The sequence below is a fragment of the Mycosarcoma maydis genome, chromosome 3, assembly GCF_000328475.2.
Source record: "Mycosarcoma maydis chromosome 3, whole genome shotgun sequence".
Taxonomy (NCBI): Eukaryota; Fungi; Basidiomycota; class Ustilaginomycetes; order Ustilaginales; genus Mycosarcoma; species Mycosarcoma maydis.
The window spans coordinates 556,830-577,117 of record NC_026480.1 but is presented as its reverse complement, the minus strand read 5'-3'; the positions used below and the strand labels follow the sequence as shown (position 1 = coordinate 577,117).

Sequence of the window (20,288 nt, the reverse complement as noted above, 5' to 3'; positions counted from 1 at the left end):
TGCTAGATGGACGTCTGAGAGTACAGCGCACACCGCCTAGCCCGACGCACTTAACACGCGCTCTGCACTCGTTTACACATAGCCATGCAGACCACCAGCAACGCAACGCTCTTCCAAACGTCGTACTCAGAAGCTCTCGGCGCGTACCGAGCGCGCAAAGCGGTGCATACCTCAGGCCTGGTCTCACCCTCGACCACCTCTGGTGACTCCTGGACCAAGCTGGACGCAAAAGCACGCTACGGATACCCGATCCACCTGCATCCGAACTTTCAAGATGCAGTGATCAGCAACCCGGACGACCTCGCTGTCGAAGGGTCGGGTGCGGACGGCGGAAGATACCGCGTGCTGTCGATGCAGGTAGATGCGCAAGGCTGGATATGGACGAGCGAGGCTGGAGGCGTCGTCCGACAGATCGACGCCGAGAGTGGCGTGACAGTGGCAGTGTACAAGGGCGCAAAGGCGCCAGTCCCGAGCTTCGACTTTGTCGAAACGCAAGGTGGAGAGAGGTTGCTGGTGACAGGATCGTGGGACAAGGCGATCCGAGTGTATCGCACTGCTTCAGCACGCTTGGGCACCGGCACCGACAAGGATACTCCTGCTGGCTCGACTGCTGCTTCCGTCAACGTCCGATCCCCCGCCCCACTGCTGACACTCGCCAACGCCATGTCAGACTTTGTCAAGTGCGTTCACGTCTTCTGCTCGGACTCGAACACCTACATTGCTACCGCTGGAAGCGACAAGAGCATCATGATCTGGGACGCATCCGCTCTGTTGGCGCTTACACCTTGCTCGGCTCCACCCTCCACGCTGGCATGTGTGCACCAGTGCAAAGTGCACCTGCGACCTGTCAACGCGCTCTGCTCGCTCGTTGGCCTCGACGGCATCACACGGCTCTACTCTGCGGACAGCATGGGCCGAATTCTCGAGTCCACGCTCAACGCCTGTACACGGCGGTTGGAGGTTCAACGCGAAGTGCGCGGCTTCTCCACCGCGGTGTACGACCTGAAAGCCGGATGGAGACGCATCGAAGTGGAAGCTGCCGATGTTGGTCTTGGCGAGGATGCGTTTGTGAGCAAGGTGCATGAAGACGAGCAGGGTACACGCTTCCAGCTGGTGGCTGAAATCTGGGGTGCTTCTGGCGACAAGTCGGCTGCAGGCTATCGTCTATCTGCGCTCGTGCGTTGCTCTACGACGAATGCGATGCCATCTCGCTCGGGAACAAACGCGGTGCTTGGAACGCAAGCTGCGCTTGAGGTGGCGACGGTCAAGATCGCACACGATGACTTTGTGAAAGCGGTGCTACCGTTGGGGCTGCACTGGCGCTCGCATGCGGTGGCGGACGAGTATGCGGATGCAGTAGTGACGGGCGGGAGTGACGAGCATGTGCGCATGTTCGTGGATGCGTCTGCGAGCGATCAAAGACACGTGCATGTGGTGGAAGCGCACTGGCACGAGGTGAGCGCGCTCGCGCTGTGGAAGCGCACGCGCGCTACAACGCCCAGACTGCCATCGGTGCTTCCGCCACCGTCGGCACAAGCCGAAGCTTGGATCGTATCAGCCAGCCTCGACGGTTCAGTCCGCAGATTCGCGCTCCACACCATCGCTGCACTCGATCCACCCCAGTTGGCGCGTCCCATAGACGCCGTGTCCACCGCATCGCAGACCTGGGACCGCTACTCTGTACCCGCACCCGCACCCGCACCCGCACCCGCCGCATCAGCTTTGTTTGACACCAGCAACCCGCGCAGCGTGCACATGACCCCCGACGAGGAGGCCGAGTTGGCAGAATTGATGGATTCCGATTCAGACTAGCACCACAAATCTTGGCTTCGCCCTTCTCGTCGCGACCTGGTCTCGAATGTTGCGAGCGGCCATACATGCTCACCCCTGCATCGCACATCGCTGCTTGTCACACCGCCTCCACTCATACACGCATTCGCGTCTCGCCTGGCAATCCCTGATTCTCCTATAATCGCAAAGTTGGCTCTTTGGCCCACACTGCCGCTTGCTCCACTTTGGCGCACCGCTTTCAGCGCTCCCACTATCGCTAAGCGCAACGTGTGCGCGGCTCGACGCATCGACGCATCGCCGAGCGGCGAATCAAAACCCGTTCGACACTCGTCGTGCGTAACTGGTGGAGCTGTGCAAGCGCGCCTACGGCCAACGTCAGATGCGTGGCTTAAGCATGTCTATAATTCACGAGTGATTTAATATCCTGGGATCAGTCTGCGAAGTATGTGCACGAGTTCAGATTGCAAACGCTGTGATACACATGGATGCGTGCGACTCAGAGCTGGTTGACCCATATATGACCTGAGCGTCGCAGGCGGTGGGCGGAATGAGGATGCTGCAAGCCATGCATCTGCGGCGAGTCTTCGTAATCGATGGCGTACACCCACCTTGTCCAAGCCTCGACGAAGCCCTTTTCCAGATCGCGCGTCCACTGCGCCGTGTCGAAGAGCGCAGAGTGTTGGCGCGTAACCAACAGCCGTTTGCGCAGACTAGCCAGGCTCGCTTCTGATACCTTGAGACGCCGCGTAGTGGCTCCGGCGTACTCAGCACTCGCTGCAAGCCGGATGGTGCTCCGCCACTTGCACGCTCCAGCCACACGCGTCTGTTTCGCGTCAACATGAGCTCCACTAGACATCCCGCTTCGTGTCTGCGCGCTTGCCGAGTCGTCTTCACAGTTCGCGCTTCGTACACGTTTCACTCGACTTGCCACCTGCACCCGTGCTTGTTGCTCTCCCTGACCCTGGCACTCCTCGTCCGCAGACTTGGTCCACGTCTCTCCGCTGTTGGCTTCAGCCTCGCCAGTTGGTCGCGTAGATGCACCGCTACTGTGCGCTTGCGCTGCTGCACTGTTCGCATCCGCCTCGAGCTCGCTTGCGAACCTGACCCTGTTGTGGTCCACCCGTCCGACCACCTCGCGCCCCTTGTCGTCGTAGTACACATACGAGATCGACTCGGCAAGCTCCACCGCTCGATCTTCATACTCCTTCTCGCTGTGCACTGTCATCTCGTCGCCAAAGCCAGTCGCATGCACAATCGACGCTGCAACGCGAGAACACATCTTGTGCACATGGCGTGGCCACGTCAGCATGGGCGTCGCCGACCACAGAATGTCGGCCGCAGTCGTATGTGCATTGCACTCGATCGTGTCCAGAAACAGATCTGCAATCCGACCGCGATGGATATGGATATGCTTCGGTGCAACATCCGTAAAGATTACACGACAGGCGACCCGGTCGCCTGCGTACCGCCTCGCTTCGTGCATAAGATGCTCCTCGCCAGCTGCCGGAAATCGCAGGAGCCACAATATCGATTTAGGCACCCGCTCCAGAATGCGCAGCCATAGCCTGAACAGCATCGGATCGCATTTGTACAGCTGGTTGAAGTCGGCAAATATCACATAGTCGTCCGGCAAGTTGGGGAACAACTCGCGTCGCATCGCGTACCGCTTCTCCTCTTCGCTCGCCCACAACTGCTCGTCGCTGCTCGAACATGTCGATTCCCTTGCCGAGTCTGATGAACGCTGTGCGCCTTGGCTGACTACCCCGGGCGCGTCCACGGTCCCCGCCACAGCCACGTTTTCACGGAACCCCTGCTTATGGTCGTTGACAAAGTACGAATGCGGCATGTAAATGAATCGTTCCGGATACACCCAATCTTCCGAGCCGTCTTCAGGGTCCAGGTCAGCCAACAGATCCGTGGCGCGCTGTTGGAGCACCGAGCCTGATTTGGCCGCCAATTCGCTTTGTTGGCGCCACCGGTCGACGCTCGTCATCTCGGGAGGACAAACAATGGGATCGGCTACCACCCAGTCGGTCCAGCGCGACGCCATGCAGCCCGCAAATCCCATGAATTCCACCTGCACAGCACACGGTCTAGCCGCAAAGATCTCGTTGCGTGCACCCTTGGTGTAACCGTTGAGGTTCACGAGCACATGGATATTGTCCATCACAATGCGCTCCACTACCTGCTGATTCGACCACGCCGACACATCCAAAAAGTGCTGCGCCTCTCGTTCGATCTTCTGCCGGTACGGACTGGCATCAGACGGCGTCGTAGCGTAGAGAAACACATTGAAAAGCGACCGATCGTGCAAGCCGAATACGGACTGCATCAAATGCGCAAGCGGATGGTTGTTAAAGTCGGACGATATGTAGCCAATGTTGATCTTGGGCGAAGGTGGGGACGGTGGCGGGTACACCACATCGGGCATCCACATCTGCGTCAGCGTGGTATGCGAGATCCTGAGTGCGTTGCGATGACAGATCAGCCGGATCTGACGTGCAGAGAGAGGATAAGTGAATGTGTGGAACGGCAGCACAGTCGGTACAGCCGGAGTGACCAGGCACGAGGGTAATTTGGGGCGTGCGTATCTCGAGCTGTTGCTTGCTGCTGCCGCTGCTGCCGCTGTGACCCTAGGAAGCTCGGTGCTTGTCTGCAGCGTATCTGCACCGTATACATCCACGTACCATCGGCGCTGCGATTGGCGAATCATCCTCTCGACCAGCTGGATCAAATAGCCACCTTCGCAGACCTGGTTGGCAACCCTGTCAAAGCCAGGCTGGTAGAACGGCTGCAAACGCCGCGTCCAAATCTGTGGAGCATCCGTGCGAGTGTCTCCGATCGCCTCGATGATAGCTCGAACCCAGTCTGCAAGTGAAGCAGCAGTCTGAAAAGCACCTGCACCGTATCGATAGCCCTCGCTCAATTGCTTAGACACCAGCTCGGAAACTTTGTCCATCCAACCAGACGTGCTGGCTGATGCCCGAGTCTCTCCGCGCTCGTCGCTTTTCTGTTTGGGCTCTTCTGCGTCGCGTCTGTCCGTGTACACCTCGCTCCAGTCACATACCGCAAGCAATGCATTGACAAGCCCACACAGTGCTTCGGGGAAGTGTGGGTTCACTTGGACAGCTCGTCGGTAGTAGACCACCGAGTCTTGCGTGCGGCCCTGGTCCTTGATCGCGTTGCCCAGGTTGGCAAGGGCCACGTCAAAGTTAGGATTGCATTCCACCGCCTTCTGGTACATCTTGATGGCTTCGTTCAGGTGACCGAGGTCCTTTAGGAGCGAGCCCAAGTTGGTATAGATGTGAGGATGTCTAGGATCCAGCTGAAGACCCTGTGTGTAGTACTGCATGGCGAGAGCCTGTCCATTCAACTGTTGAGGCTGGCCTGCCGCGTTGATGACCGTGGTCACGACAGGAATCGAGGATAGCAAAATTCCTAGATTGTTGCAAGTCGAGGCGGATGCATGCATCGAGATCGACAGGTAGTACAGCGGAAGCAGCAACGAGATCGAGGGCGGAATACCGCCGAGCGTCAAAGAGCCATGTGGACCCGCCATTGGGCTTGCTATAGCGTCCTGAAACAGCTTGGCGAGAGTCAATAGGATTGTTGACGTGGTCTGCGCCGCTTGCTTTTGCACCTGCTGCAGTGTCGCCAGGTTCTGCGGCTTGGCGATCTGCGACTGCGATGGCCGCGAGAGTGCAGGCAAGTTGCCGGCGGTCTCTGCAAAGACAACTTTGCACAGCTGAGTAGCGGCTTCTGGTAGGAGCAACAACATCGGCAGCTGCCCATTGCCCAGACGAAGCAGCGTTTGCACCACCACGTCACCGGAAAGCTGGACAAGCGCGAGCACGCCTCCTTGACAGAAGCGGCTGAAGGATCCACTGGCTAGAATCACGGCGTGCTCTGGATTGGTAGGGTTGATTCCCAGCGCCAATGCAACCTCGACAGCGGCAGCAGCAGCGGCAGTTTCAGGAAGCATGGCACCCATTGAGAGCAAACCCACGGCGCAAGTTGCAACTACCAGATCACGAAGGCTATAGCGGCTCGACGCGTCCGTGGAGAGCACCACCTCAACAGCCTTCTGGTACTCTGCAGCAGCGGGCACGGAGCCAAACTCTGGCAGCACGAATTTGAGATTGCCCTTGGCGTAGAAGAGGTTTTGAAGCCTCGGCGTTTGTGTCAGAGGAAGATTCGGAGGGAGGTACAAGGGCATCATCGACATGCCTGACACGTCTTGCTGACCTACGACATGGGCTTCGACAAACTCGCAGAGCTGAAGCGCTTCTTGGAATCTTGGTTGCGAAGGAGGAGCCTCGCCTGGGCCATGTTCGGGGTCCGACTTGTTTGCTACTGCTGTTGGGGCATTGACGGAACACATGACGCCCAAGAGATTCTCATAGGCATCCCAATAGCCAGGCCGGAGTCGAATTGCCCTCCACCACCAGCTCTCGGCTTCTTTGTATCGACCCAAAGCGCGTAGCGTGGTGCCGATGTTGCTCATGCTCTCGACATAGTTAGGGTCGATGCGGAGGATCTGGTTGTTGTACCAGAGCGAGCCCGCATAATTGCTGGCGGCGTAGTAGGCACATGAAAGCAGCAGCAGGATAGGCAAGTGGGTTGGATGAAGCTTGTGAAGGGTGTGCAAGAGTGGCAGGAGCGTCGGGTGCAACTTGTCAGTGCCTTTGGCCGAGGAATCAGCCTGCGGGTTTCCCTGCGTGTACAAGGTGTGGGCATACTGGAGCAGTTGGTCGCGTACTTCAGGGGAGGACGACTCCTGTCCAGCAGCATTTGAGGCGGCACTCAAGAGCTCGACAGGATCGCATGCACCTGGACGTAGAGTCGGGGTGTGGACCGGAGGCTGCGTCCTACTTAATACTGCGATATCAGGACTCGGAGGCTGCACCGTTTCCCCTGTCGGAGCCTTGTGCGCGTCACAGGTCGGTGTGGCGTCGTGATGGATGACTGGAGTATCCATGCCAGGATCTTTAGCCGCGGACTGTGCATAGTGTGCTTGGGTGAGGTTCTCATTATGAAGACGGGTGTAATAGCCTTCGGCAAGGGCTCTGAGCTGGGTGCGATAGTGGCTTGCAAAATCGGGGGGGAAGAAGCGAGCGGCTCCCGCAGGACCATGTAGCTGGCTCAGGTGGTCTTGGGAAGCCACTTGCTGCTGATCGGCAGCGTATGGAGTCGACGGATCTTTTCGGATGGCTTGTTGGATGAGATGCATCTGGCGCTGCTCAAGCGCCTTTCGAGCTTGGGCTTGGGCATGCGGACCATCGAGGCCTGCCCAGGCTCTGAGCTGAATGGCGATGGCTTCCTGCTCCGATGCTGTGAGCGGTCTCCACGAGCTGGACTGAGATGTGCCACCTGGTGTGGACGCGATGCTGGTGAGTGCTGCGGTAGCATAGGCGGCAGCAGTGGCAAGAGTCGAATACTCGTCCTGGGTAAAGTCGCGGTAACTTGGTTGGAAAAGGAGCTGAGCTTCTTGGTCACCGCCGTCTCGCTCTGCTCCAGAGACATGTTCAGGAACCGACTGAAGCTTTGTCGCTCTTGCTACTCCGAACACAGCCGAAGAAGCGGGCTCTTCACCGATCTTGACTGCCTCGGCTCTCCTCTCTGGGGGCACTTCGGAAACAGGCACCCACCAACCAGCTCTGGCAGTGCCGCCAGGTGTTTGGACCACCTGAAATGGGTAGGGGAAGGGAGACATGACGTTGGGCTCAAAGTCGTTGCTCGTGTCTGTACATTCGAAGGAGCTAGCCGAGGCACTGGAACGATGGCGGAACCAAGAATGGGCGCGAGGCAGCTTTCTGCGGAAGGAAGGCGAGGCAGGTGGAGGAAGCATCTGTAGTGGCGGGTTGGGCATTAATGGCATGCTGGGAACGCCCGAGAGGCTGAAGCCCATGTGAGGATTTGTGGCATCCCAGTAGCGAGAGTTGGAAGAGTTGTCGGGGCCAAAGGATAGCTCGATGCCTTCTGAAGGTAGGGGAATGTGGCTGAGGCCGAGAAAGCGAAGATACTCGGTGAAAGACATGTCGGCGGTGTCTGGGTCGAGAGTGGACTGTGTATTGCTGCGTTGATTTGGGGATGCTGGGTTGGCGGATGGTTGAGATTGAGAATGCACGTTGGCTGTATCACCAGAAGAGGTAGAGGCAGCCGCTGCAGTGGAGCTGGTGGAGGGGCGAGGGGCAGTGTTGGACGCTTGTGCTGCTGTCGCCGAGTGTGGCTGTAGAGACGATCTGCGCAAAGCCAATTGGGTTCGCCATTGAGTCTGAGCTTCGCGCGCAGCGGCTTGAGCAGCGATGCGTCCCATCTGCACCTCGGGTTGGATCGAGTCAGAGTCTGGCAAAGCAATTAGCGGATCGATGGCTGTGCTGTTAGGAGTGGTGGTATGCGGGAGGAGCGAGGCGGAGTGTGGTGGTCTGGGACTAGTCATCTGGTTCTCGAGGGCAGAGGCGATATGAGCGCTGATGGCAGCCGAATAGCTGGCTGAATCTGAGGCGTTGCGAGCCATAGGAATGGACTGGGAGTGCGTGGCGCTGGCAGTATGGGCGTTGACGTCCTGAGACGGGTGGCTGACGGCGGATGCCTGCGCTTTGGCTTGATTGAGAAGGGCCGAGCTGACGGCGTGAAGACCTTCTGCTCCCGAGCTGGCCTGTGCAATCATGGCCGAGGCAGCTCTGAGCATCATGTTGGCGCTACCTGTAGGAGGGGCATTGCCGAAGGATGCTCTGCGTGGAGGAAACCCCGCCTGCGAAGCCAAGTAGGCAGACGGTAGCTGCTCCGAGCCTCTGCGGTACGAAGCAGTGCTGGAAGCCTCCGAGGAGAACGAGCTGGATGGCAGATTGGGCATGTCGCAAAGTGAAAAGAGCTGGCGGCGACAGCTGTTTGGGTTTGTCAAGATGCATGAAGCGCGAGCTCGCAGAGCAGCAAGGTTGGCTGCGTCAAAGGCAAGCTTCGAAGGCAAGATTCGATCGAAGGGTAGCCGAGTGTGAGGGATTTGTGTCGAGATGGTGGAGCTCTGCCAAGAGTAGCTGGTCGATGCTCAGACATGACGGACCAAGCCGAGCCAATTGGGAAGCTTGGATGAGTGATTCGGAAGCGCCGTCTTGCACGCAAAGCAGGGTCCAATCGGTGAGATTCGTGATTCTTTCGAGTTTGTCCTTAGCTACGCGCACGCCCCTCGTGCTTACAGCGCCCACAGCGTTTACAGCTCTCAGCCGTGACCGACGCAACTCACGACTCATAGACTTTTGGAAGCATCGAAACTGTGAAAGCACAGTCACGAGTCAGTCACCCGATGTGCACGCGTGTTGCACTCACCTTTTGCGATTCGTGTCAGATGGGTGATTTGTGATTGCGTTGATGATTTCACAGTTTGTACCGCATCCAAAGTGTGCCAAATGACGAGCGAGTTGCTGACAGTCACACAGTCACACAGTCACACAGTCACACAGTCACAATCGTGAATCACAATCAGTAGTCACGAGTGAATCACGAATCACGAATCACGAATCACGAATCACGAATTCCCGGTTCGTGCACGGCGATGCTCACCTTTGAAGCGTGAAGGTCTGTTTCTTCTCTAAAACATGAAACAACGCAGCGTCGTTACGTAGTGACTGCATAAAGCTGCTTCACGTGTGACGTTTCCCGTTTCATGTTCGGCCGTAGCGCCGCCCTTTATGCTTATTTTGCGCCAGCATGAAGCACGAAGATCGTGGTTCGCGAATCATCGTACAATACGAATTATGAATGTGAGGCCGACAAAGAGAACATCAGGATTCCACGTTCTGAAGTCATCAATCACATCGTAAGTCACGAGTTTTACGAGACACGAATCGTGATTGCGTGCGAAAGCGTGCGAGAAAGAAGCACGAATCGGGAAGCGTGAATTTTCGCGAGTTGCTCCGTGATTGATCGGTTTGCTGAGCAGCGAGGTGGAACGAACCCTGACATCTTTGCCAATCCAGCTCATCTACGTTGTCCTCGTCGAACTACACCGCCATCTACTTGCGCGCCAACGGTCCAACATGCAGTCAAGAATGATGGCTACGACCACATATCGCTCGCTGTCTAGCGCCACGCTCACGAACAGCTCCACGTCCGTTTGCTCCAGCCTCCACCCTACCGCGATACGATGCATCTCCTCGTCGTCTTGGTCGAGCACCTGCCCAACTTCAACATCTCGCTCCACAGCATCGGCATCACGATCTCTCTCCTCGCCGTTTCGACCCAGCTCGTCCGTTCTACTTGGTCATACGTTTCCTAATCGCATTGCCACACCCATCATGATTGGCGCTGGGTTGGTGACGGCTGGTCTCATCGCCAACCTTTTGCTCGGCTCCAAAGGCGCGGGCACACCTGCGAGTGGAAAATGGATCAAGGGTGGCTTCAATGCCAAGATGGACAAGAAGGAAGCAGCTCAAATCTTGGGCTTGAGAGAAACCGCTTTGACAAAGGCCAAAGTCAAAGAGGCGCATAGGAGAATGATGATCGCTAACCATCCGGATCGCGGTGGTGCGCCCTACCTCGCCTCCAGTAAGTTATCTGCAAAGTCCCAGCACACACAGTATCAATCGGTCATCCCCCTCCCCCCCCACTCACATGTCCAATTTTTATCTCTTTTTGCTACAAACAGAAATCAACGAGGCAAAAGACTTGCTCGACAAAACAGTCTCTCGCTAGCCTCAACCCTCACTTGCCCCGCCCCTACCAACTCCACTATCACACCCCTCCACACTCGCCATACATGCCTCATGACCCTGTTCATCTAGACAAATACTCCGAGACACACTCAACACCATTTGCAGCCCTCTCCCATGTCACCAAAACATCTTGAAAGCAGAAACGTGGAAATTTCCAACACGAGGCGGTAAGAATGCAACGCAGCGAGCATGCAGGGCAAAACAACGATTCAACACCATGTTGACGGCGAACTGGTGAAAAAAAGGAGGTCTCGCCGTACGTCGTCGCTGCTCTAGTTGGACGAAGCACCGACGGCCAACCTCTTGAGATGCTCCATAAACACCTGCAGCGACACGTCATCGGTAAAGATAGCAGCGCCACTGTTACCCGAAGAGCCGTACATGCCTCCGCTCATGTGCGTCGTCGAGGGGTTCAGTTTGCTCAACAAGAACCTCGCCTGCGATCCGTTCTGGTCGCAAACAATGTATCGCGGAATCGGGAATCGGTCCGCCAGCAGATCCTGCGCATCCGCCCTCGGATTCTCCAAGACCTCTTTAAAGTTCTCGTACCCCTCTTGATCCTGATATCCCGCCTTCCTCCACTGCGCCACCGTCTCTCCGTGGAATATGAGAATGTGGAAGAACGTGTCCAGCAGCAACACCACGTCCGGTCGAATCGAGACCGAGTCCAGCAACACCGGTTGCGGCGGTCCTTCGAATCCGTACGACATGAGCGTCGGCTGAATCATGATCAGCGAGTTGTTCACGTCCTCCGTGTTGAGCACGTGTCGGTAGAAGGCCGTCTCGTCTGGCGAGTTGTTAAACACCTGCAAAAACTGCGATCGACGAAGGTGGAACATAAACTGAGGGTAGATGCTAAAGTTTTCGCCCAACCGGAACGACGTCGGATCGTCCTTGCGGTAGTCGGCAAACTTCTGACACAGTCGGATCAGCATGCGATCCAGCCAGCGAAGCACGTCCGGACTATCGTCGATCTCAGCCTTGAACACGGCGATCCTGGCCATGAGCACCGCAGCTGCCTCCTGGTCAAACGAGGCGGCGATCTGGCCTGAGCCGCCCTCGGCAAAGTTTCGCGCAATCGTGGTCACGCGAAGACGGTACTGGCCCGAAGCGTGCTGATAGTGCGTGACAAACTGGATGAGACCTCGTGAACCTGGCTGCATGGGCTGTCCTGCAGGCGTCACCACCTCAAAGTAGATGCCCGCCGAGGTGCGAGGCGTGAGCGAGCACAGCTTCCACGCCGAGGTCTGGCCGATACCGATCTCGGTTTCACCGACACAGCCCGACTTTTTGTTGGCGGAGACGGCGTGACCGATGAGACCCGACACCTTGAGCTCCTTGGTGCACTGCACGTCCAGAGTAGCGTTGAAGCCCATCTGCAAATGGCCTTGGTCGTCCTTCTGAAAGAGGCGGTGGAAACTCTGCTTGAAGATACCCATCTGAAAGCTATCGGCGAGGATCATGTGGCCGTTGGTGAGGTTGGCGAGACCCTTCATCTCGAGCAGACCCACCTGGTCGAGACAACCGGCAAAGACGTCGATCGTATGTCCATTGCCTGCAGCGCGCTTGGCCATGGCTTCGTAGAACTTGATGGCGCGCTTGTAGTACTTTGCGTTGTCCTTGTCAATGTCGTGGTGCGATCGAATGCGTTCACGCAGCTCGGTGGAAACCACCATGCCAGGACCTTCGGTGGCGGGACCACCGCAGAAGAGCATGACGCGCGCACCCGTGTTGGGGAACGTGGTCTCAAGCATGCCTACGGCGACGCTGAGCGCAACGCCGGTGCAACGCTGGCTTCGCTTGTCGTTAGCGACAGGCCAAGGGTCCTTTTGGAGCTGTTCGAGGATCTGCGTCAGCTGGAACTCGCACTGCGAGACGGGCAAAAGGAAACGCGAAGCGCCCATCTGCGCGGTAGCGTTGGGCGGACGAGGAGCCTGAGAGGGACCGCCGGGAGCACCGGGAGCGCCAGCGCCCATGGGACGAGCGCCCGGGTTGAGGCCGAGCATGTCCTGGATAGCCTTGGGAGCATACTCCTTGGTTCCACGAAAGACGTAGCTCTTGGGACAGGCGTCGTAGCCGAGCTCGTGAACCTGGGCCATGGTACCATAGGTAATGAGACCGACGAGAGCGTTGGGAGGGAGTAGGCTCAAGCTGACAACGAGAGCCTCGCGCAACGCCTTGAGGTCATCATCGTCCATGCAGGTGTCGACGACGTAGAGGAAAATGGGTGGAATTTGAGCGGGACGGCTGAGGGTATACTCGATGGTGGTGTACTTGGGAAGCAGCTCGGCGGGTAGGTTGGTACTGCTGATGTCCTTGTAGTGAGGAGGAAACGCGTTTCGCGAGAGACAGAAGGGACAGATCCAGAGCTTTCCGCGTACGTCGATTTGGCTGTAAGAAGGGCAGAAGAACGATATGACAAGAGGGTGAGTACGAAGGCGTGGTTGCTTCCAGCGCGATGCAGTCTAGTGATGGGCAGTGAGCAGTGCAAAGGCTTACCAGTAAGGATTCAGGACGGCTCGGCAAGGAGGCTTGCAGGTGACAGGTTCGTAAAGCACGGGAGGCAGATCCTCACGCTCCTTAAGAGGGGTGTAGAGGGCGCTGATGGGGACTACGGTCCTAGTAGCCTCGATCTTGGAGGAAGGCCAGACGTTCCACGAGAGGCGAACGCCATCTCGATCCTCGACATCATCGACGTTCATGGTGACGCGGCGGCTTAGCTCGGTGTAGCGCAGGGATGCGATTCGAGCCAGGGAATGATCAAAGTTGAAAGATGCGCCTGCCTTTGGCCGAGTAGGATGTGTAATGAGAGCAATGTGCCAGAATGAAGCACGACGTGATCAAGGAGAAAAGGGATGAATGCAAGCCAAGGCAAGGCGAACGAGGGTGATGATAGTGATGGTGATGAACGAGGTAGGGATGTCGCTTGCACTGGAAGAAAGGTCGTAAATCGCCAACCACAAAGCGCACGCACGGCTCGGCGGCGTCTGACTGGAATCGTGAATCAGGAATCAAATCACGAATCGTGAATCGTGAATATCGTGACTTTGCGATAGAGCTGTCTGCAGTGTTGTTTCTAACGCGGAGAGTATCACATCCCAGACAGCAAGCGCAGCAAAGCCTAGCAAGCACAGCAAGCACAGCAAGCACAGCAAGCACTCACGACTCGCAAGCACTCGCAAGCAACACGTAGCCTTTTTCAATCGTGACACTCTGCAACTGTCACTGCGCTTGGCGGGTGTATTATTCACGATTTAGTTTGCAGAGCGAGGCTGACAGCCAATCGTGAAATTTTAATCGTGAATAATTCAACGCTCTGGCCAAGCCAATTTATGATTCGTGATTAGGACGATTCGCAGCCTTACACTGGTCCAAATTCCACCACTGAGCAGCACCGCCCAAGGACCGCAATCACGAAGGCTCATTGATATCCAAAAGCAGCGTCCATTCACTACCCTCGCCAATCATGCTCACGAGGCAGGAATGTCGGAGCACTATGATCAATTTGTTGACAAGCCTTGGCTCCAAGCAAGCCATGAGTGCGCTTCGTGGCTGCTAGCTGCTTGTGTGCGTTGGCTTGTGCGGTATGAGCCACGTCGCCACGTCGTCGCCCCATCGCCGCGCTTGATTGCTTTATTCGTGATTGTAATTCCAGATTGGTTTCGATTCTTCCTGAAACAGTCACGAGTCCCAAATCGGGAGACCAAGGCTGAGATCGGATGTAAATTACGACTGTTTGCTAAGTCGTACGAGTCTTTGACGTGCCATTTCAAGATGATTCGTGATTCACGATTCACGATTTCTTCGAGCTGAGCTGCTGACCTTTCTGAAAGCAACCCCACCCTCTGACCTGACGTGCTAGGTTCTCTGCCCTGCTCGTGCTTCCATCTCTGATAGCGCCAACATGTACCCGACGCACAAAGGACACCGGAGCTCATAGGGTGTGTCGAGTCAGTCGTGCAAGTGCGGCGACATTGTGGTTCCACGCGATAGCTGCTCTGCTCCACCGTTCTCGTGCTACCCGAATCGTTAGCACCACTGCTTGATGGACCTTGAAGCAGCTATTCGATCGGTATACTTTGTTCGCATGGCCGCCGCGACGTAGCCAAAAGCGGACAGGATGCCAACACTCGACGACGACGATGCCGTCGCTCCATTCGACACTTCAGCGACGCCTTACCGCGCGGCTCGGTCTTGCGCATCCTCCATCTTGCTCCTCCCCTATGCCGGGGAGCATCAAATGTCAACGCTCGTCTCTCTCATCGAAAAGGAGCTTTCGGAACCATACATCGTCTACACGTATCGCTACTTTGTCAATCAATGGCCCTCACTCTGCTTTTTCGCTTTTCACCCTTCCTCCACCGACGCTGTGGGCGTGATCGTATGCAAGCTCGACCGACACCTCAAAGGCGCGTTGCGTCTGATGCGTGGGTACATCGCCATGATCTCGGTCAAGCATTGCTTTCGAGGTCAAGGCATCGCAAAGAAGCTCGTGAAACGAGCGTTGCACGAGATGGTCGAGAAAGGAGCGCAAGAAGTGGTGCTCGAGACCGAAGCGGATAACACGGCAGCGTTGGGGCTGTATGAATCATTGGGATTCGTGAGGGAGAAACGGTTGCATCGGTTCTATCTGAACGGAAAGGATTCTTTCAGGCTCGTCCTGCCCGTTCCAAAGAGTATGCAGAGACCAATAGCGCCAGGGATAGATTCGCCACCTCCAACAGATCTCGTCCAACCACCGTTTCCACCAAGCTCGCCATCAGCTCCGCCGACAATCAACAACGAACAACATCCGTTTGCCGATACCCCAACCACCCACAGCATACCTTGATTTCAGTTTCAGCATCACACACACCTCTCTAGCTTTCGCATCTGTACATTATCTTGATACCAAGCCTAGTCTGTACACATCTTTGCATGCTGTGCTGCACTCTCTTTCACCTCTCCAAGAAGTCCGCGTCAGTCGCATACGCTCTCGTCTGCATCGAAGCCGACGTACTCGGTCGATCATTTGGCATTGTCCTTGTCATTCGAGGTGCGCGTCGTGCTGCATCTGTCCCTGTCGATGGTCTGTCTCTTTTGCTGTCCGTGGCCGTCAGCCAGCCATGTTTGTCGCGTGACTTGAGCGACCCCAGGGCAAATATGCTGCTCGAGGGCTGGCTGAAAACGTTCATCGTATTGCTTCGCTGCAGCACGCGTCGAGGCGGAAGATCCGGAAGCGGCTTCATTGTATTCTTGACACCTCCTGAGTCGGATCGCAGATCCAGTGCCAACACTCTTGGTGGACATGTCATGCTGGGTCCCGTGCCAACGCTGTTGTTCGAGATGTGCGAACCCACTTCGTCTCCCAACAGCTTCTTGAGCTTGTTCATCTTTCGTACGCCCTTGACGATCTCGGTGCTCGTTGGTGATGTTTCCGCTGTCTTTGGCCTAGTAGGCGGCGGCGAGGTGGTCAACGTTCGCGTCAACTTTGCATCTAGCACCGCTGTAAAAGCGCCGGTTTTCGGATCCCTTTTCACCGGAATCAGATGGGGCCTCGTCGCGCGTGGTGATATCGGAGCAGCTGCAAACTTTGTAGAGACCGGATTCCGTGACGTTGGCGACAGATTTCCTGCCGAAGCCGAACGTGATAGGCCGGGTCGCTCGGCTCGAATCGGCGGTACTAGGAGCGGCGGCTGGTGGCAACGTGATGGTTTGTGGATGGGTAGTGATGCGGGTGAGGTTACCGATTCGAGACTCGCCGGTCGAGGTGATGGACCCTGTGCTTGGATCGACGCTGTGCTGGTAGGTGGCGATGCGGAAGCTGTCTCTGAGGCTATGATGTCGGTCGATGCACTCGAGACTTCGGAGCGATGAAACATCGTCGTGTCGTCAGCAGTGACGCGCTTCTCTTCATGTCCGAAGTACGTGACAGACGATCCAGCGCTTTCCGACAAAGACGTTGATGCCGATCCGTCCACGGCGCCACTATCGTAGGAAACTACGTACCCCGTCTCGGCTGCTGCTTGAAATCGAATGCTTGGTAGACTTGCTTTTGTCGGTGAACTTGTCAATGGTTCGCGACCGTCATTACGCTCCACATCCTTCTCTACCGATTCTCGATCGACGCTGACCTCTAGCATACTAGTGCGACGTCTGCAGGCATCTTGGTCAGACCTCGCAAAACCACTGCTGCTACTGGCACGCCTTGTATCTACGAACACACTCTCGCGACATGGGCTGTACGGAAATGCTGCAGCATCCTCTATGACCATGCCTCGACCATGACTTTTGAAACAGCGATAGAAGTCTGGAGACGCAATTACGCTTTCAGAGTGATCGACGTGTTCGAGAACCGGCAAATCCGGCGTCCGAGTCTTGCCACAGGCTAAAGGTGGCGGAGTGGCCATATGGGAGCCCCACATAGCATCTGGAGACGAAGCAAGTGCGTGTTCCACTGAAAAGCGTCTTGTTGCGTCTACTTCGAGTGTCAGAGAAGCGCGATGTCGCAAAGGTCTCGCTGAGGCTTTGGCAGTGGGAAAGTCGAAGCGCAGGTCGGCAAGGTACTCGTCGATCGTGGAAATGAGGCAATGCGGGCTTGTGCTCGAGCTTGCACCTGAAGCAGCTGATGGGTGCGTACAAAGGAAGCGGTCTTGATTGAAGACGGTCGTCAGACCAGTTGAAGGGGTAGTATTGCAGGTGCTCGTTGACCAGGAAGTGGTAGGGGTGGCGCTGGAAGTACTTGGCGTTTGCCCGTCGTTGCGATCCACGGCAGTACGAGAAAAGCGAGAAGTTTGACGACTCGTATCGATAACCAATGTCATAGTGACAGACTTGCAAATGTACACGCGATGGTCGCGAAACAGCTCAATGGTGAACCGAGCGAGTGGTAGGTAACAACGGCGTCTATAAGAGCTCCACAGAATCAGCAAGTGACACTCGAACCAACGACACAAGTCACAGGGGGATGTACTTCTGGTTGGTGGGTCGAACTGCATAGTAAGCATGTTGGATACCGATGTTGGTACGAGAATGACAGGCGCCATGGATGAAGAGCGCGACTTCATTTCTTGACATTCTCGCGCGATCGCTGATCATAGTCCCACGCGCAAGTCGGCTTCTGGACCAGTCGTGAGTGTTCCGTCGATCAGCTTGCTTTGCGAACCATGTTGCTAGTGCATGTACAAGCTCATGCTTCAGCCTCTCGACCTAAGTCTTGGTCTTGGTCTCCGTCTTCTTTTCTTCGTCTACGCTTCCGCGCTCGTCAGTGAGCATCCGATCTGCCATCCATTTTCTTTGCACGCTGTCCAAGCCAGCAGCGCCGCATCAAGATGAAATGCCGATGGCTCAACAACTGATACATGCACGTTCCGCTCGTTCGTCCGTTCTTGGCTACCGCCCAAATGAAGCCACCCTGTTAGTGAGACAATGCTGTTCTGCGAGATCTGTGCACAACCCACCTACTAACTTACAGTAAAACGTGGATTGCATCCACGCGATTCGCACTGGCAACGCACTGCATGAGCACACAGCTTGTCTCCTACCAGACAACGGCCAACCTACAACGTACAAAGCTCGATCTGGGCGTCAAACCAAGCATCCACCTAAATTAGCGATACAGCCTCAACAGACGATCCACCGTATAGTACACACTCAAAGCATCACTACACACCTGTGCCAAGCAATCACAATATCGAGATGACTTTGCAAAAGGAAAGTACTGACTCTACGTTCGCAATCGAAGCTCGGATCGTTTCCATCTAACGTTGGCAACGAATTTCATCACTTGAAAGTGACACCCCATCCAGCGCCCTTTTTGTGCCATAACTCGCTCAAGATGGCCAATCTTTCTGGCAACTTGGCCAAGCTTTCGGTGGTTACATTGGCAACCGAGACACGCAGACGCGAGCCAGGGGAATCTGGCGAAGTCGCATCCGCACCAACGGGCATGAAGAAAGAGCCGGGCAGTGTTACGACGCCGACGAGCTCTGCAAGCGCTTGCGCCACTTTGTCCGACGGAATCGAAGTGAAAGGGTGGCGCAAGAAGGCGTAGTAGGCGCCCGTCGACTCCACGTGCCAGCCCCAGTCTTTGGGCGACTTGGCCAAGCTAGTGTCCGCGGTGGAATTGGCCAGTGAGCTGGCGTCTTGGTTGAGGAACGGGGCGACAGGCTTCGAGAGACCGTGAACCAAGGCGCGCCTACGATTGCGAAGCTCGGTTGCGACGTGGCTGCGCCATCTGAGTTGCTGCGGATCCTCGATCGCCCACGCAACTGCTCTTTGAGTGTCGGTGCGCGGCGGAGCCACTTGGAAATTGTCGAGCGCTTTAGCTGCAGGACCAAAGATCACCTTGTCGGCGCCTGAATCGTCTTTGATTCTCTGCTCGAGCAGCGCTGGGTGTGCTACAAAGCCGCCTAGACGATGTCCTGGGATGGCGTAGCTTTTTGAAAAGCTGAACAGCTGGATGAGGCCGTGACGCCAGTCCCAATTAGCATAGCTATTTGGTATGAGCGGATGGCGAGGGTCTTCCTCGAACAGGTTGTGCGGACGCGCAAAGTTGTACGGAAGAGAAGAAGTTGAATCTGAGCCAGAGGTCTGGGCCTCATCGTCGAGGTCGTTGCCTGTCAATACGAAGTCGCGGTAGCTGCGTAGAATCAAGATGAGACAAACATGATGCAAGATTCCGATTCCGATTTCGAACTCGAACTTTGACGTCAGTGATGTTCAGTACTGTAGCGCGCCATGGAGCACACTGGGCTGCTACACTCTGTGCTTGCTCCCAGACGTAATTGGCCTACTTACGTTTCATCGAGAATGAGCGGCACTTTGAAATCTCTGCACACTACAGCAATGTCGCGAATCAGATCTGGAGGATAGATTGCGCCTGTCGGATTGTTCGGTGTCACCAATACAACACCCTTGATGACCGTTTTGAAAGCGCGGTTATCGATTGTCAACAACGCACGGATCTTTACGAGATCAGGAAAGTAGTTTGGTGGCTTTGTGTGTACTGCAGCGATCTGAATTCCGAAGGCTGTCAAGGTCATCTGATGGTTAAAGTACCACGGATCGCAAACAACGAGCGCATCTCCCGGAGCACAGAGCGAGGTCGCAATTGTGGCGAAGGCAAGGTTGCAGCCGGCGGTGATCGCAACATCGTCTTGTGTGACCTCGTTCCGGTTTCCTTTGCCAGGTGTTCGGTAGACTCGATTGATATCCCTTGCGACAGCTTGTCGTAGACTCGGATCGCCAAATACGGGCCCGTAGCCATGTGTATGACGTGCTGGCAAAGGCACGTTCTCTGGAAGAGCTTCGAACTGAATGCGTTGGAGAAATTCAGGTGTAGGCGGGAGGTCTGGCACGCCCTGTGCAAGGTTGAGCAAGCCAAAGTGTGGCAACACGTCCGCTGCTGCTAATGGCGACGCACTCGAAGGATACGCGCGTGCCCATTTGGCGCCAATCTGTACTGGCGGATCGATGGTGTTGATATGAAGGTTGGGATTGAGGTAGTATTCGGGCGCAGACGGTACAGACATGTTGACTCTAGAATCGGCTCGCTTAGCAGTGGAGCACGTGCGGAAAGATCGAGCCGCGCAAAGATGCAAGTGATAAGACTATCGAGTGGCGCATACACTGCGACGACCATCAATCACGAATGGCAGCGCTCAAGACAGTCACGAGTGTGGTGATGGTGATACCGACGAGATGCGATAATCACGAATCACGAATCACGAATGTACTGTGGACCGTTTGCAGCCTCGTGGATCACGATTCACGATTCACGATTCACGATTCACGATTCACGATTCA

General features: G+C 56.0%; 7 protein-coding genes across 7 annotated transcripts; 3 read left to right on the top strand and 4 right to left on the bottom strand.

The window, feature by feature from the left end:
- Positions 1 to 84: 84 nt before the first annotated feature.
- On the top strand, positions 85 to 1,812 carry UMAG_01626 (uncharacterized protein; the record flags this gene model as incomplete). Its single annotated transcript, XM_011389316.1, has 1 exon — positions 85 to 1,812. One exon carries the CDS (start codon positions 85 to 87, stop codon positions 1,810 to 1,812), a length of 1,728 nt encoding a protein of 575 aa, XP_011387618.1.
- A 475-nt stretch (positions 1,813 to 2,287) lies between these two features.
- On the bottom strand, positions 2,288 to 8,647 carry UMAG_11885 (uncharacterized protein; the record flags this gene model as incomplete). The annotated part of the gene is made up of 1 exon (XM_011389803.1): positions 2,288 to 8,647. One exon carries the CDS (start codon positions 8,645 to 8,647, stop codon positions 2,288 to 2,290), a length of 6,360 nt encoding a protein of 2,119 aa, XP_011388105.1.
- A 1,192-nt stretch (positions 8,648 to 9,839) lies between these two features.
- On the top strand, positions 9,840 to 10,482 carry UMAG_11884 (uncharacterized protein; the record flags this gene model as incomplete). The annotated part of the gene is made up of 2 exons (XM_011389802.1): positions 9,840 to 10,335; positions 10,436 to 10,482. 2 exons carry the CDS (start codon positions 9,840 to 9,842, stop codon positions 10,480 to 10,482), a joined length of 543 nt encoding a protein of 180 aa, XP_011388104.1.
- A 292-nt stretch (positions 10,483 to 10,774) lies between these two features.
- On the bottom strand, positions 10,775 to 13,204 carry UMAG_01624 (putative GTPase-activating protein SEC23; the record flags this gene model as incomplete). Its single annotated transcript, XM_011389315.1, has 2 exons — positions 10,775 to 12,893; positions 13,002 to 13,204. The coding sequence occupies 2 exons, from the start codon at positions 13,202 to 13,204 to the stop codon at positions 10,775 to 10,777; spliced, it is 2,322 nt and encodes a 773-aa protein (XP_011387617.1).
- A 1,538-nt stretch (positions 13,205 to 14,742) lies between these two features.
- UMAG_01623 (peptide alpha-N-acetyltransferase MAK3) lies at positions 14,743 to 15,333 on the top strand (the record flags this gene model as incomplete). The annotated part of the gene is made up of 1 exon (XM_011389314.1): positions 14,743 to 15,333. One exon carries the CDS (start codon positions 14,743 to 14,745, stop codon positions 15,331 to 15,333), a length of 591 nt encoding a protein of 196 aa, XP_011387616.1.
- A 106-nt stretch (positions 15,334 to 15,439) lies between these two features.
- On the bottom strand, positions 15,440 to 17,305 carry UMAG_11883 (uncharacterized protein; the record flags this gene model as incomplete). The annotated part of the gene is made up of 1 exon (XM_011389801.1): positions 15,440 to 17,305. One exon carries the CDS (start codon positions 17,303 to 17,305, stop codon positions 15,440 to 15,442), a length of 1,866 nt encoding a protein of 621 aa, XP_011388103.1.
- A 958-nt stretch (positions 17,306 to 18,263) lies between these two features.
- Positions 18,264 to 20,014, bottom strand: UMAG_01621 (uncharacterized protein; the record flags this gene model as incomplete). Its single annotated transcript, XM_011389313.1, has 2 exons — positions 18,264 to 19,122; positions 19,281 to 20,014. 2 exons carry the CDS (start codon positions 20,012 to 20,014, stop codon positions 18,264 to 18,266), a joined length of 1,593 nt encoding a protein of 530 aa, XP_011387615.1.
- Positions 20,015 to 20,288: the final 274 nt, after the last annotated feature.